This window comes from Gastrolobium bilobum, unplaced genomic scaffold (assembly GCF_033153095.1).
Source record: "Gastrolobium bilobum isolate Gb01-03AN ecotype WA unplaced genomic scaffold, APGP_CSIRO_Gbil_v1 utg2164, whole genome shotgun sequence".
NCBI lineage: Eukaryota > Viridiplantae > Streptophyta > Magnoliopsida > Fabales > Fabaceae > Gastrolobium > Gastrolobium bilobum.
This window is the reverse complement of record NW_026898827.1, coordinates 554,217-568,859: the sequence shown is the minus strand read 5'-3', so window position 1 is coordinate 568,859 and position 14,643 is coordinate 554,217. Positions and strand designations below refer to the sequence as shown.

General features: G+C 34.9%; 2 protein-coding genes across 2 annotated transcripts; one reads left to right on the top strand and one right to left on the bottom strand.

Moving 5' to 3' along the window:
- The first annotated feature begins 5,197 nt into the window (after positions 1-5,197).
- Positions 5,198-9,248, top strand: LOC133284475 (protein ALTERED PHOSPHATE STARVATION RESPONSE 1-like). The gene is made up of 4 exons (XM_061481491.1): positions 5,198-6,119; positions 7,038-7,258; positions 8,134-8,357; positions 8,429-9,248. The coding sequence occupies exons 1-4, from the start codon at positions 5,198-5,200 to the stop codon at positions 9,246-9,248; spliced, it is 2,187 nt and encodes a 728-aa protein (XP_061337475.1).
- A 933-nt stretch (positions 9,249-10,181) lies between these two features.
- On the bottom strand, positions 10,182-13,428 carry LOC133284454 (protein CHAPERONE-LIKE PROTEIN OF POR1, chloroplastic). The gene is made up of 3 exons (XM_061481468.1): positions 12,929-13,428; positions 11,654-12,011; positions 10,182-10,652 (listed from the first exon to the last, which is right to left on the bottom strand). The coding sequence occupies exons 1-3, from the start codon at positions 13,253-13,255 to the stop codon at positions 10,477-10,479; spliced, it is 861 nt and encodes a 286-aa protein (XP_061337452.1). The 5' UTR covers positions 13,256-13,428; the 3' UTR covers positions 10,182-10,476.
- Between the last annotated feature and the right edge of the window lie 1,215 nt (positions 13,429-14,643).

Genomic DNA, 14,643 nt, shown 5'->3' with positions numbered 1-14,643 from the left:
TCAATTTTACCCCTCCATAATAAAAAAAAGGGAAAACTTCAAAAAAATTCCTACAAGTTTTCTCAAAATCACTTAACCCCCTTCCCGAAATTTTTAATCATTTACCCCCGTACTCAAATTTTTTTTATCACTTACCCCCTAATTTGATTTTCCATCCAAAATTTTGTTATTTCCTCACAAACTACTTTGTAACTAGTTTAAGATGTCTTTTTAATTTAAGGGATGATTAAGGATAGTTTGTGAAGAAATTATGTTTTTTTTTCTATTAAGGGTAATTTTGGTATCTTTTAAAAAAATTAACAAAATTTTGGATGGAAAATCAAATTAGGGGGGTAAGTGATAAAATTTTTTTGAATTGGGGGGTAAATGATTAAAAATTTCAGGGAAGAGGTTAAGTGATTTTGAGAAAACTTGTAGGGTTTTTTTTGAAGTTTTCCCTAAACAAAATGTACTCATTCAGTCTCTTGATCATAAGTTAACACCCATTTAATCATTCAATAATAGTTCCTGAATCTCGTGATTTATGTACAGAATAAGTTGATATATTTAAATGTTAATTTTCTTGATTAGAGAGATTAAATTGATATTATTTATCTTTTTAAGGACCAAAATAATGTTAACTCAAACTTTTATTTGTGAAATAAATATTTATTCTTTTATTTTTTATTTAGTCTAATTCGAGCACTGTCAGATCTATTATAAGATAAACCTCTGGTTAAGGGGAACAAGCTCCTTATCTCTTGAACCAATGGTTGTACAATTTTTTTTAATTTGCTAATAATATTGTACTTAATTATAAATAAATACAATATTATTTGCAAATAACATACACCATAACATCTCTTTGTGAATCTCTTTTGTTAGCTCATCGATAATTAGGACAAAATAAAATAAAATAAGAACTCAATGAAAAACCTTGAAAAGTAACTTGATGTTTCATAAAAATCTTCACATATAGAGAGTAGCACCATCGTATATGTACTTGATGTTTGAAACGAAATTCGGAGTGAGTGAGAAGTCTTATATTGACTAAAAATAGGCTAAGTGTGGATTATAAATGTAAAAAAAAAAAATTATGATCTCACAACCTCAAGGGTTTGGGTGGAAATATGGAGAAAATTACTCTTATGCTATATGTGATAAATTTTTCTTCTACATACCTTTCGATAAATGTGCCACTTTTTTTCTTTTCTTTTTATTTTTCAAGTGGTGGAGCTCACAAGTTTATCTCTATAACATGAGATAACTTATCTCTTTTAACATGAGATTAATAAAACCCTGAAAATATAGTACTAAATCCATTTATCATGATTTATCGCTTAATTGATGAGAGAATCACTTCATACTTTTTAATCTTTCCAAGCATAGCTAGAAGTACCATACATGTCCTTGATCGATCTTCCTTGCATAAGCACAACTCCATTTTATTGAGTCTCATTGCCTTGTTACTTAGGTGTTTGAACTGAGACAACAGAACTTATCGTCTATTTGGAAGTAACGGAATCTGCGGAAGGTCACATTTTAATTCGGTAAGTACTTGCCATGTGAATATTAGATTCCATGTACGACATGTGTTGTGGTTGTATATAATGGAAACATGAAACGGTGCAAGGTCACGGTATTTTCTTTTGAAAGCGAAGAAGAGAAAATTAGCACCTTGAGTCGAGTTTGCCTCCTCCTACTCAAAGATTGATAAAAAAATGGAGTTATGTAGCTTCGAATTTAAAGTAACTCTCGTAAACAAAATCATTTACATCCATTTTTTATTTTTATTTTTTAGATAAATCACATTTATCTTTCATGAGAGACAATTCTGAATTAAAACTTTAAATTCTTCCAAAATGATACTAAGGGTGTGCATGACAACCTTCCCGGAATCAATTATTTTTTAATTTCTGTTCTCGGGAACATAAGAAATGGATAGGAAACTCGTTTGGTAAAACCAGTTTATTTTTTTGTTCCCGGGATGAACCGGTTTAATTTTTGTGCTAGGGAACAGAAAAAAGAATAAAAAATTTTCTACTTTTTTGTTCCCGAGCACAAAATGAGAAACACTTATCTCTCTCAATCACTCTCCACCTCTACCATCACCACCACCACCATCATCCCGAACACGACTGTCGCCACCATCGTCGCCGCCGCCATCATACCACTAGTGCCGTCGTTACCACCCCTCACCACCACGATGTTATCGCCACCATTACCACCACCTCCACCCATCACTACCACCATGCCACCGTCACCACCACCACCACAACTACCACCCCCGCCACCACTACCGCCATCAACCACCACCTCCATCATCGCAACTACTGCCGTCACCGCCACCATCGTCATCACACGCCATTGCCACCACCCTTATCGCCATCACTACCGCCACCATTACCACCACTACCATTGTCGTAGCCACTATCGTCACCATCACTTTCGTTGTCGCTGCCACCAACCACCACCATCATCGTCACAGCCATTACCCTCACCACCACCACCATCGCCACCTTTACACCACCCCCACCCCCGCCACTACCATCACTGTCACCTAACACCGCCGCAACCACTGCCACCACCACCACCATGATGCCTTCACAACCACCACCGCCATGTCACTGCTACCATTGTTGCCGCCACCAATCACCATACCCACCACCATTGTCGCAGCCATTGCCGTCACCTCCACCACTATCGCCGCCGTCGCAGCCACTGCCGCCACAACCACCACCACTACAACCAACAATATCGTACCATCCCGCCACCACCACCACAACCACACCATATGGAAAGGAAAGTGATGATCCAGAATTTTTTTATATTTAATAGAATTATTTTTTATTATATTATTTGTTGTGTTATCAAACACAATTCTCATTCTCGAAATAAAAATAGAACATGTTATCAAATATTTTTTTTTTTTCAAGAACTGTTCTAAGGCACAGAAATAGAAAAGAATTGTTTCTTTTCAGAAACAGTACTAGGAAATAGAATGGTTGTCATGCACACCCTAAGAGACACATGCTTTCATCTCCATATGTTCAGCTCACATGCATAAAGTGAGATATCATCTTTTGATTTACATCTATTTCTATTCTTCCCTTATTTTCTCTCTCTTATTTATTAATATAAATGATGATGTACACAAAATATATGTGCAGGAATCATATCTAAATCAACCAATGATTAATAGAACCCAGATTTTATAGCTGATTTGACAATAATTTATATACTTCAATAACTTGTCATGAATAGAATTCTTTCCATAAGATGGAAAAGTCGATCAAAAATATATTCTTTAAAATAAAATTTTATTTAAAGTGAATAAATAAATGCGTGTTGACTCTTAGTTTGTTTTAGTAAATTAAAATAAAAGATAATTATATTACTTATTTATTTTAGAGATAATTTACTTTAAAAGTTTTTATATATATAACAATGAAAAATATGTTTCTATTAGATAATTTTGTCTCATGAACACATGCTAAAATGAGTGTGATTCACTTTTTTTCTTTTCTTTTTAGTGGGTTCCTCTTAGTTTATTTTAATTTACTAAAATTTAAAGATAATTATATTACTTATTTATTTTAGAGATAATTTACTTTAAAAGTTTTTATATATATATAACAATGAGAAATATATTTCCACTGCTGCATGAAATAATTTTGTTTCATGAACATATACTAAAGTGGATATGATTCATTTTTTTTCTTAATGAATCCCACTTTTTTTTATACTACATGAGATAATTCATCTTCCACAATAAGATAAACATATTCGTTATAACAATTTGCCTTTAACAGGTACAATAACATTTTAAGAAGTCTGATGGAAATAAAAATATATCCATAAGCAACATATACTTTTATAAATTATGCTGAGGAGCAGCACATGAAACATTTGGTCACACCTGAAAAAACTCCAAATAACTGGCAAAATCTAGTGGCCATGATATAGTGGGGCAGGGGCATCAAATCTAAGGGATAAAATTGTCTTTAAGTGGAAAGACTATGACAGTTCTGACATTGACCTTTTCTGCTAAACCAACATTGAATAAGAATATAGTTTATGGAATAAACACAATTATTCTGTCATTATAAGAGAGGATTACAAGACAAAGACCATTTATAAGACAAAAACTAAAGTTTAAAAACAACCCAATACCCCGTTTACTGACAAAAACATCCTCTAGTGGAGTGGAACGGTTTTTACTGACCCTGCGTTTGACTCCTCTTTTTACTCACTAGTCACACTTGCCTTGCATGTGTGTCCTCCTTCAAAACTTTTGAGAAATATTAATATCATGTTGTAAAAAATTAATATCTATAACATAAATGATATGAGATTCATTTTTTTTAAATAAATAAACTTCTTATATTTTATATCTATGACATAAATATTAGTCTCTTACAATATCATATAAATATTCCCCATTATTTTTAAGGGAATAACTAATATTATGTTATAGAAAAGTTGTTAGGTCATGTCACAAAGAGAAGAGGTTGTGGGATCCACTATTTTTAAAATAAAAGAAAAGTAAAAGAATTGATGGGTCTACTTTTATGTTTGGGTAAGAAAATAACTTGTGTCATGTAAGAGGAGGAAAATATTACCCTATTTTTAATCTCTCTAGGCTCTACTAGTCTTTTTACCACACCATTACCGTACTGAATTCATCAAGTGCATATTGCCAAACACTAGAAATCTGTCTTCTCTTTCTTTCTCGAGCCCCTACCTTCTTACTCACCTATCCTGGCCTCCCCCTCTCTCTCTCTCTCTTCTTTTCTAGTGTGTTGTCAAGTTATATACTTGCAGTTTTTTTAAGGATATTTTTTTTTTGCTAATGGTACAGTTTTTTGGGATTATATCTCCATTAAGGCACTACTAACTCCATCTATCATTACAAGATAAGAGTTGCTGGGTTGGTCTAAAACTTGTTCTACATCTGCATTTTTGTCTCTGACTCTCAGAAAAGAGGAATGGTTTTGCTCCCAACCTTGGGAAAAAAGTTCTTTTTTTTTTTTCTTTAAACCTGTTTCTTTTAAAAAACACAGTTGAATGTTCACTCTCCATCTGGGAAAGCTCCCTCCTTTTTGTCAGATAAAAGAACAGCACAGTCCACCAAGTAAGAACCTTTCTCACTCCATCTTCTAAAAGCAATCCAACTCTGGTAAAGGTAAGGAACACCCACTACACATTAGTGAAAGAGATGGGATGTGTTGCCTCCAAACTAGAGGAAGAAGAGGAAGTAGTGGCTATCTGTAGAGAGAGAAAACGCATGTTAAAGCTAGCTGTGGACAAAAGATATGCACTTGCAGAGGCTCATTGTAAGTATTTTCACTCTCTGAATGCAGTAGCTGCGGCCATTAACCTCTTCGTTGCACGCCATTCTTCACCTTCATCACCTTTCCTCATAACTTTCCCTCCTCCTTGTCCTTCTCCTTCTCCACCAACTGAAAATGTGATAAACAACCCTATGTTCCTACAGCAGACACCATCAGAAACCAAGCATGAAGCCATTGCTTGTGACTCTTGCATTTCTTCAACAACCTCAGAGTCTTCTGAGGAAGAGAGTGAAGAAAAAGAAGAGGGTGAAGATGAATGTAAGAGAGAAGAGCAAGGTGAACAGTCATGTGAGTACTACTACATGCATATGCCTATGCCTATGCCTATGCCTCCACCTTCAATGCCATCCCCACAGAGAGATTTTGGGTGGGATTTCTTCTACCCATTTGACAGTGTGAGGACAGAGGTTATCAGTGGATACCACAGGAACTCGGATGATGATCTGAGGGTAGTGAGGGAAGAGGAAGGGATTCCAGAGTTAGAGGAGGAAGTAGAAAGAGAAGAGCTTGAGCAAAAGGTGATGAGTGTTGAAGAGAAAAATGAAGGTGTTGAGCAAGTGATGAGTGGTGTTGAAACTGTGAAGGTGGTGGATGTGGCTACTGAAAACCAAGTGGAGCAAAAGGGGCTTGCAGTTCTTGATACACCAACAGAAGGGAGAGAGTTGCTTGAAGCTTTGAAAGATATTGAGGACTATTTTGTAAGGGCTCATGATTCTGGTAAGGATGTAACCAGGATGCTTGAGGCTAACAGGATACCCCTTCATTCTAGTTTGGAGGAAATAAAAGGTGGGTCCTATCCTATCTTCAATGTCTTCCTATAAATCTCGGAAACTTTATGAGCTATTTTGCAAATATCAAATTCAAGTTGTAGTTGAGTTTCTTGAATTATAACTAGTTATAGTAATAATTAGAATGAGGTTAAGTAATTGGTTCATGAAAAACTTGTACGTTGTTTTGTTGGCCCTACCTCAGATTAGCCTCAACTTCAGCATGTGCAAGGTATGGTTTTCTTCATGTCTCCGTTGACTTGTTTTTCATTTCCATTATGGACTATCCCTTTGGCAGTCCTGCTTTGGGTATTCTCGGGTAAACTCCAATTTTGGACACCTTAGTTCGTCTTTATACTTGTAAATACTTGATTTGAATTTCCTCATATTCCTGCACTGCTAATGTTGGTGTTGTCTATTATAAGTACTCAAATTAACAGTTTACATGTATGTATGAAGGCATTTTTTAATGATAGGTGCATTTCTAAACTGGCCCACATATCAAAGAATTTTTCTGTTTTCATTTGTGAACTAATTGCAAGATTTATCTGATCCCTCAAAAGGAATGCCAATCTGTCAGAGTTGGTGTGTGTTTAGATTTGCTAAATTTATGTTCAAAATAGTTTATAATCAAAAGCTTACTGAGAGAGATCTTGAAGAAGAAAAAATAATTTTGCTCTAAAAAATAGTCAAAACCAATGGTATTATTATTTTCGCATACATTGGAATGGATAAACATTACAAGATCGATATTGTGCATGTCTCATCTTGTGATATCTGTTCTCTGTATCTATTCTTATTACACTGATGCGCTTTATAATTTATGTACTCCTCCTTCGTATGCACTTCATTATCTCTGATGTGTTAATAAGCTGATTCCATGCTTCGGTTTCAAGTTTCAATCTTTGAGATTTTGAACCAGCTGATCTCCATGCAGAAAGTTCAACCAAACTCATTCATGCAATATCATGGAAGTCCACTTCATCTAGGTCATCGTCATGCAAGAGTCTCGTAGTTCCAAATATGAAAAATTCTTCAACTTGGGTTGAATATAAGAATGATCTATTTGATGATTATGAAGGAATGGTTTCGGGAAGTCATTTATTAACATTAGGAAGATTATATGCATGGGAAAAGAAACTGTTTGAGGAGGTTAAGGTAGGTTAATTTTATAATTCCTTTTGTTTGAATTCATATTTATTGTTTTATGTTGATACTGCTTCAACATGTATTCTGGAATGGATCAAAATAATTCTGAGCCATATATCTGTGCTTACTTTCTTTCACATTTTACATTTATCTACATAAAATTTCTAGGGCATTTAACTTTTAGCAGCGTTTGACATTAGTAAAGGGCAGACTCAGATTGGTGATATAAACATATCCAGAATTATTTGAGCATGGAATGATACAGCTTAGATTACTAATTGGTGAATGAAAAATTGAAATACTAAGTAGATTTTAGTACCTGGTTTTGCAATCCTTCTTCCAATGAAAAGGTGTGTCAAGGAGTGGTATTAATTGGATAGCTATTTGACAAATATCTATTCGTAGAGTAGCAATATCATTACATGTCATGTGTTGTGGTTTAATTTTCTTTCTGGAAATACCAATATTTTTACAAGTGGATTGTCAATCACCTTGACCTCCAAACTTTTTAACTAAAGACAGTCAAGGCTTTTCATTTTGCTAAGATTTATAATTGTTTTGTCCAATGGAATGGTTTTAGACTTTTATAGGACCCACTTTTAACTGCATGATGTTACATGGGATACTGTGCAGTTTCAGTAATTTCTTTTCATGTCTCAACATATGTCTTATATTCAATGAATTTCTGTCTGTCAGTAAAGAAACTGCTAAACTTAACAACATCCCATCCTTGATAAAAATGAAAACAAAGTGGGGAGGACTGAAATCAACTTCCCTTGAGAACTTCTAATATATATATATTTTTTTGGGCATGCATTCTTAACAGATGTAGTTCCTTCTTGTCCCTTCTTGCTTTCAACATTTGAGAATTTTCCTTACCTCAGGCTGGAGATAACACTAGGAAAAGTTATGAGAAAAAATGTGCACAGTTGAGGACTAAGAATGTTAGAGGAGATGATGAACTTAGCATGGACAAAACTAGAGCTGCAGTGAAAGATCTATATGCTGGTATCTTGGTTGCAATTCGACGTGCTGAGTCTATCTCTAAGAGAATTCAGAAAATGAGAGATGAAGAATTACAGCCTCAAATTGTTGAATTATTAAAAGGGTGAGTTAATATACTACTGGAAACTAAACAGACTAAATAATTTGTAGATTCCTGACATTTTCCCAATGCAGCCTGACCCAATCATGGAAAATCATGTTGGAGTCCCATGAAACCCAGAAAAAGATTCTTTCTGAAGTCAAATCTTTCACATGCCCCACGTATGGGAAATTCTGCAATCAATCTCATAAGTTTGCAACTCTTCAACTTGAAACACAGCTTCAAAATTGGCGCGTGTGCTTTAGAGAGTATGCTGCAGCTCAAAAAGCATATGTTGAAGCTCTCCATGGATGGCTAAGTAAGTTCATAGTCCCTGAAGTTGAATTTTACTCAAGAAGCAAAAATGCTAATATGCCATATCAAGTCAACGGACCACCACTACTTGTGATATGCAATGATTGGTTAGCTTCCTTGCAAAAGTTACCTGATAAAATGGTAACACTTGCATTGAAAAGTGTTGTGAAGGATGTTAGAGCACTGTGGCTTCAGCAAAGTAAAGAGCAGCAGCAGAAAAGGAAAGTAGAGAGCATAGAAAAAGATTTAGACAGAAGATATTCAGGATCACATAAAGTGAAGAGTAAGATGCTTGAGTTGCAAATTACGGACCAGGTGGGAACAGATGATCAAGAAGAATGCATGAATGATCATTTGGAGACACTAAGAAGAAAACTGGAGGCAGAGCAGGAGAAGCACCACAGTTGCATGCAAGAAACGCAGAGGATCACATTAAACGGATTGCAATCTGGGTTTTCACTAGTGTTTGAATCTTTAACGGAGTTCTGCAAAGCATCTCAAAAAATGTACAATGAACTTGTAACTTATAGTGAAAATGCTGAGAAAGATGGGAATGTTTCGTATATAGAAGGTGGTTGCAATGTTGAAAATGGACAATAGTATTAGTGAGGGACATATTTATGGATTTGGGGTGATTTATGTAATTATATTATTATGTTAGTGTTGTGTCGAAGCAGCTCGCTGAGACATCAATTTTTAAGGTATTAGTATTGGTATTGTTGGTGACATCGCCCTCTTTGTTGTTTGTCAATTCTGAATATTTCCCCATTCTCTGTATATTAATTCAACAAGTTAGCATCAAGGCTTTGAGTGAAGGTGCTCGTATAACATTTTGCGCTGCTTTTTTTTTTTTTTCCTTGTAAGAGTTTTTAAAATACTTTATATGAATTAAATTAATATTAGAAAAAGTTATAGTTTCTTTACCATATACAAGTGTGCTATATAAAGGAAATTATACCGTGTATAATATATGGTATAAATTTTAAATGACTCTAGATGTATTATATACAAATAAAAAAATAAGTTTGAGATAACTCCTTAAATGCTGGGTATATAATATGTGAAACTCATGCCTTATGAAAATCTCTGTTTCTTAAATTCTTCATCCAAACACAATCTGTGTCGCATGCCGAAAAGGTTGAGGGTGTGGTCTTTACGTGAGAGATGTACAAGTAGATAAAGCAAGTGCTTATGATCCAACAAAAAAACACGAGGGAAATGCATTATCATAAAGTTTTGGGACAAAACCCCATAATGTAGTAGGTCGTCTAGTGTAACATGGTTTGATACCCATCAATAAACAGAATGTTTTACCTTTGGGCTAGGAAAATCACTTCCACGTGAGGCAGTGTGTTTTAAGTTTGAAAAGCAAATAAGAAATCAAGTGAAGGTTTAAAAACATCTTTAAAGGACTAAAAAAGGAAAAAACAACTACCAAGTGGTTTTTTTTCATTTGGTCTTATGAAAGAAAGCAAGACGTATTAAGATTGCAATATGCTCACCAACTGTGAACATAAATATGCATCTGTCCAGTATAAGTTTCATGCTTCTAATTTGCAAAATAAACAACTACATTGTATTCGAAGTTTTGTACAATATGCAATGATTTCACATCCTAAAAAAACATGGGTATGACCATACTGCATGCAAATGAATAATTACAAGTTTCAACCAGTTCTCTACAGTTGACCCTACCACGGGGCCAGCTATGAGCCCTCCTATGGTTATAACAGTAGCCTCCCCAGTCTACCTTTGGTATGATCATGCTGCATGCAAATGAATAGTTACAAGTTTCACATTTTAATATAAGATCATCATGTTTTCCTGTCTACCGTAGGTACAGAGAAACCAAGAACTGAGAGACAATTATGATTTCACTAACAACAGCAGCAGGGGAATGTATGCCCAGAAATGGGACAATGTCTACCTGCAACCAGTTCTCTACAGCTGACCCTACAACAGCCCCAGCTATAAGCCCACCTATGGTTATAACAGTAGCCTTCCCTGCAAAAATAAGCAGAACATAAAATGAGGAAAATGAGAAAAGAAAGAAAAAGTTTATGACAACCTAAAAGAATTAAGCAGAGTTGAAGAAGAGGTAAAAGGTCTGACAAGCTTTGAAAAAGATCCCAACCACCTACAGCTAGAAGTACCATTGTTAAGGTAGTCCACTTTTTCAACTGCACTGCCATACTTTACTTGATACTTCTTAGCCCTTCCAGACACAGCCATTTTCACAGACATAATCTTCATGTTAGGTAAATAAAGCCTCATCTTAGAGACTTGAGCAGTCGTATCCAGATTAGTAAGCACCAGAATTACGACACTGTTCTATAAACCTATAACCAAACTTTTAATCCTGGGAGTCTGGGTGAACATAAGAAATGAAGTCAACTCAACAGGTTGGCCTCATTGTTCTGACTAAGTCTAGTATACTAGTTAATATGGTAGCCACTACTGTGTGCTCCAGGTCTAGTTACAGTGCAAGTCAAAAGTTCAGCACACAAAATGCTATAATAATTGGCTAAAAACTTAACTTATCAGCCTATATCATGCAAGGTCTCATTACGCACATAGACCTTGCATTACCTCGGAATACAATCTAGAACTTTTTGTAGTAATAGATAATGACAACGACAACAACCAAGTCTATCCCACTAGGTAGGGTTTAGTAACACGGATCAAATGAAACAATTATGTTCTATACTTCTATCAAGAACCAAAACTTCAGAAAATCCAAGAATTGAGGTTGATTCATATCACTCATTGCTTTCATCTGCATAACTGTCATCAGAATATACGGTTTCAATAAACCAAAAAGAGAAGGTAAAATTCATCATTTTCATTTTCCTTTTCTCTTGTTCTCCCACAATTATAGCCTTCTCAATGCTCACTTTCTTTCCCACGTACAAGTCAATATGAATACTGCCACTCATGAAAAAAAATTCTTTTGAATTGTAACAAACTGATATAGAGTACACAATATCCATGAGAAATCTCCTCACCTAACTTAACCTTCTTTTTGGTCATGAAGTACAGGGAAGCTCCAAAGCTACCAGCCAATATTAGTCCTGGAACATCTGTCCCACCATATGCTGCAGAGGCTGCAGAAGCCCCATTAATGTAAGTTAAACCCATCAATGCACCATAAACTCCAGCTTGTAAACCAAAATCACTGGTGGAGGGTGACTCAATTGAAACAGGTGAATTCTTCATGGTGGATTGCAACCATTGAGGCATTGATCCCATAGCCGGGGACTTAACACGTTTGACATCAGCATAACGAACACTGCTGCTCACTACTTTTCCTGCCCGCCGCTGAGTTAGGCTTTGCATAAGTAACATGTCATATGCAGCCTCAACCTAAAAAAACACCAACCAATTGCATCAATAGAGGAATAAACATTATCCAGAGTTCTAAAAAGAGTTAACTAGGGACTGAAAATGCAGGGTATTAATGCTTTCCACTGCTGACCAATCACCAACTAGAGGATTGACCTTGTCATTGGCAATCAATAACAAACATAATACCCCATGCTCGTATTTAATGCTTAAAGGAACCTTAACCAAATGACACCCATCATTTTCTTTTCCAATCCACATATTACATGCAAAACCAAAACCAAACAGCTCACAAAGTGAGGAAAATATTGCTGAGGTGGTAGGAGATAATAGATTAACCATTTGTCAAATATAGTTAACCAATAACATACATTCATGATTAGTGGTTAAGTGGTGAAATCAATTTGACCGTTGGTTAAGCACATGTCTGTCAGGTTTTGTGTATATTGTCTCTGGGATATATCATTTCTGAACCATATATAGGGTCGGTTTAGCTGAGTAGGTGGAACATAGAGAAACCGAAGTTATGGCACCGAGTGAAAAATAAACTCATTTTATTTTCCACCTTCTTATACTTCTGTTATAACAAGCAAAGCAAGTATAAATTGATTTTGATTCCAAATTAAACACCTTCCCAGTTCCTCCTACTAATCCAATTACCAAAAATACTCAAAAGAGTAATAAAAGTATCAACCAATCACTGACAAACAACATCGAATTTATGACTCCATATCTAATGCGGATAAAAGGGGTAGTGGCAAATTCAGCATAAAGGAAGACCCAGAAACCAAGTTTAAATTTTTCTATGATGGGTTCCTTTCTTTTTCATTCACTCAACGAATAAAAACAAAAACACAAAAACAAAAAACATATAAACCACACAAAATGCGAATGAGTAGTTCGAATTCAGCGAAACAAGCACAAAAATTGAAGAAAACCTGTGCAATCATTTCCTGGTCATCCTTGCAAGTGGCGAGGATGGAGTTTTTGGCGCGTAGTATATCGTCGAAGGAAGCACCCTCCGAGACACCAAGAAGCTTCAGCGCGTTTTCCACGGACATCTCGAACGGTGCAGAGTCATCGGCTCGAGACCCAGCCTGAACCGGAGCCACGGTCCTCGTTAACACGCGCCTAAAGGGTTTTTGTAGCGGCGCGCCTCGCCATGGTTCGGTTACGATTGGCTTTCCGAGTCGTCGAGCCGGCGGTCTAGGGAAGACTGAACCGGCGGAGAGACGGTCGGACCGGACGGAGAGAGTGGCAGCCATTTAATTTGTGAGAGAGAAATGAAATGTGAGGCTTGGAGTGACCCAACACACAAAAAGATGGCAGAAATTGTAATAGTAACTTCAACCGCAACACTTTTTTGTGCTGCTTCACGAATCACCACCGTCGAACTCGTATCGTATCTCTCTCTATCTATTACGGTACATTATTGAGTTATATACTGTATCCATATGATATTCCATACACTATTATAATGTTTATATCACTGATTTTCTATATGACCACATGTACGAATTTGTTATTATAATAATTTAATAAATTACAACTCTTTTATGTGCTTCTTGTTTCATTTTCGTAGCCGTCCTTAATCTAATAAGTTGATAGCTATTTTATAGAATTGGTCTACTTTTTAAAGCTTTCTAAGTTCAAACATTCTAAGTTAACATGTTGTTGGTACACAGTTTTTAATCTAACTGTATCCACTCAAACATTCTAAGTTCAGTTTTTAAGCTTTTTTTTTTTATCTTTTTTGGTACACAGTTTTTAAGCTTTTTTTAATCTAATAATTTATGATAAAGTTTTTTGAAGTTAGATGGGGGTGTAAAGTTATAAGAATATTAGTATGTTCTTTTATAGGTTTGGAAGATAGATTTCCCTTTTCGAAGTCATATTAGAAATTAACACAACGGAATGGATTATAAATTAAAAATTAAAAATTTTACCGATACTTCTACTGAAATACTCGTGTTTTTGCTTGCGGACTTTTCAGCCACTCTTCAATTTAGAGGTGTCAGTTGATGTTCTTTTTCTTTTTCTTTCTCTTTTTTGCTTTATAATTTTTCTTTATGTATAAGAAAAATGTACAATTTATATAATTTTGATAATAAGTGTTTTTAGGGTGTTGTAAATGAACAAAACTACTACTATTGATATAGTGTTGAGGGATTTGGATAATCTGCATAAAGAAATATATATTTGACACTCATGTAATACATACTCCTCCTTTATTAAAAAAAAATGGGACTTAGATGACATGACTATAAAAAAGTGAATAGAATAAAATGAATTGTATTATTTTTCCTTTTTAATAAAAGATATTCAGTACATACGTAATATCAAAGATATTTTTTTGCATAAAGTTATAGGTTCGGACCTTAGTGCCATCAATTTATAAAAAAAAGAAACAAAATTAGATAAAAATAAAAGTTTTGAAAATATTTGTATTGAATATTTTATTTTTCATTTATTAATTTTTATTTTTATTTGTAACAAGTACTATCTACTAAGATAGTTATTAGCAAAACCCTGTAAATTAAGAAATTTATTCACGTTTACCAAAAAAAGAAAAAAAGAAATTTAATCACTGACAAAGCAATGTATCTAATTTAACATATAATAATGGATTAAATGTAGTAAAAATCTAAGCTTG